At 40.4% G+C, this 1,209-nt stretch overlaps 1 protein-coding gene across 1 annotated transcript in view; it reads right to left on the reverse strand.

The window, feature by feature from the left end:
- Nucleotides 1-1,053, reverse strand: part of LOC18020923 — a 2,015-nt gene extending 962 nt beyond the window's left edge. Inside the window, exon 1 of the mRNA XM_006403855.2 lies at nucleotides 178-1,053. Coding sequence (XP_006403918.2) covers nucleotides 178-1,053 — 876 coding nt within the window. The remainder of the gene's footprint in view (nucleotides 1-177) is intronic.
- Between the last annotated feature and the right edge of the window lie 156 nt (nucleotides 1,054-1,209).

Below are 1,209 nucleotides of genomic sequence, written 5' to 3' on the forward strand. Positions count from 1 at the left end.
TACCAAAATGTAAAAACTCTACAAAATGTAAACTCTACAAATGTAAAACTCTACAAATGTTATATCTACCACATTTAATAACTCTACCAAAAATTATTGTATAATAAATAACTCTACCAAACACTAAGCTATTATCAAAAAACTCTACCAACTAAATAGCTGCTAAGGTACAAGTACCTTGTGGTCATCGGTTTCACTCTTATCCATCTCCAAAAGAGTCTCGAAAACATAACGACACCGTGATAAAGTCCACCTAAGAAGAGGAACAACCGAGTCATCTACATCGGGGCGTATTTTCCCTGCTCTCTCAGCCAATATAGGGATGCACTCATAACCCCAAACAAGCATTGCCTGTACACATCCGTGGAGAGTGTATCGTGCTCCCCCCAAGTTAGCAATCTTGAGGGAATAAATTAGTTCATGGAATCCATGACGACCCCACGGCTGTCTCTCGAAAGCTGCTTCATCCATAACTGTTTTGGCTAAAGCCAATGGGATTCGACTGTTGCGGTGAAGTCCCAATACACCAACATGCAAAATGAAAAGCAACGTCAACATCTTCTTCTTCTCATAAGTCCATGCTTGGCAAGTTTTCATCTGAGCTTCTAACTCATTCCAATTAGGGCCTTCCCCACCTCTCACTCCAATCTCGGCCCAAAATTCGGTGTGATCTATTTCCAACTTGTCATTGGGATCAATTGGGTCACAGTTTAGCCCCGTGATTTCAGCATACTCTAAGAGTGAAAATCTAACCGGGCGACCTCCAATAAGAGTCCATAACTCATGATTCCTATCAACCTTCAGTTGGTTGCTCACAAAATACTGAACCGTCTTAGCACTCCATATGAACGAAGTCAATGCAAGCTTCAGTAGCACGCCAACTTGAGAATTATTCATGATGTCGTTGTAAATTTCATCCCCAAGGTGATCCCTGATCATCATGATGAACTCATGAAGCTTGCAGTTATGATGACAACTCTTCTTCAGCAAAGGAGATTTGCCTTCCGGGTACAATCTTTGGGGATAATCCTTTGAGCCGCTAGCTGAAGCCATGTCTGCAAACAAATAAAAACATTAAAATCTTACAAATCTACCACACATCAAAACAAATCTACCATGAACAAACACATGTCTACCAAACTCGACAACAACTATAGAATACCTACCAGAAAACATTAACAAATCTACCAAAACGAACACAAATCTACC

Source organism: Eutrema salsugineum, unplaced genomic scaffold (assembly GCF_000478725.1).
Source record: "Eutrema salsugineum unplaced genomic scaffold, Eutsalg1_0 scaffold_16, whole genome shotgun sequence".
Taxonomy (NCBI): domain Eukaryota; kingdom Viridiplantae; phylum Streptophyta; class Magnoliopsida; order Brassicales; family Brassicaceae; genus Eutrema; species Eutrema salsugineum.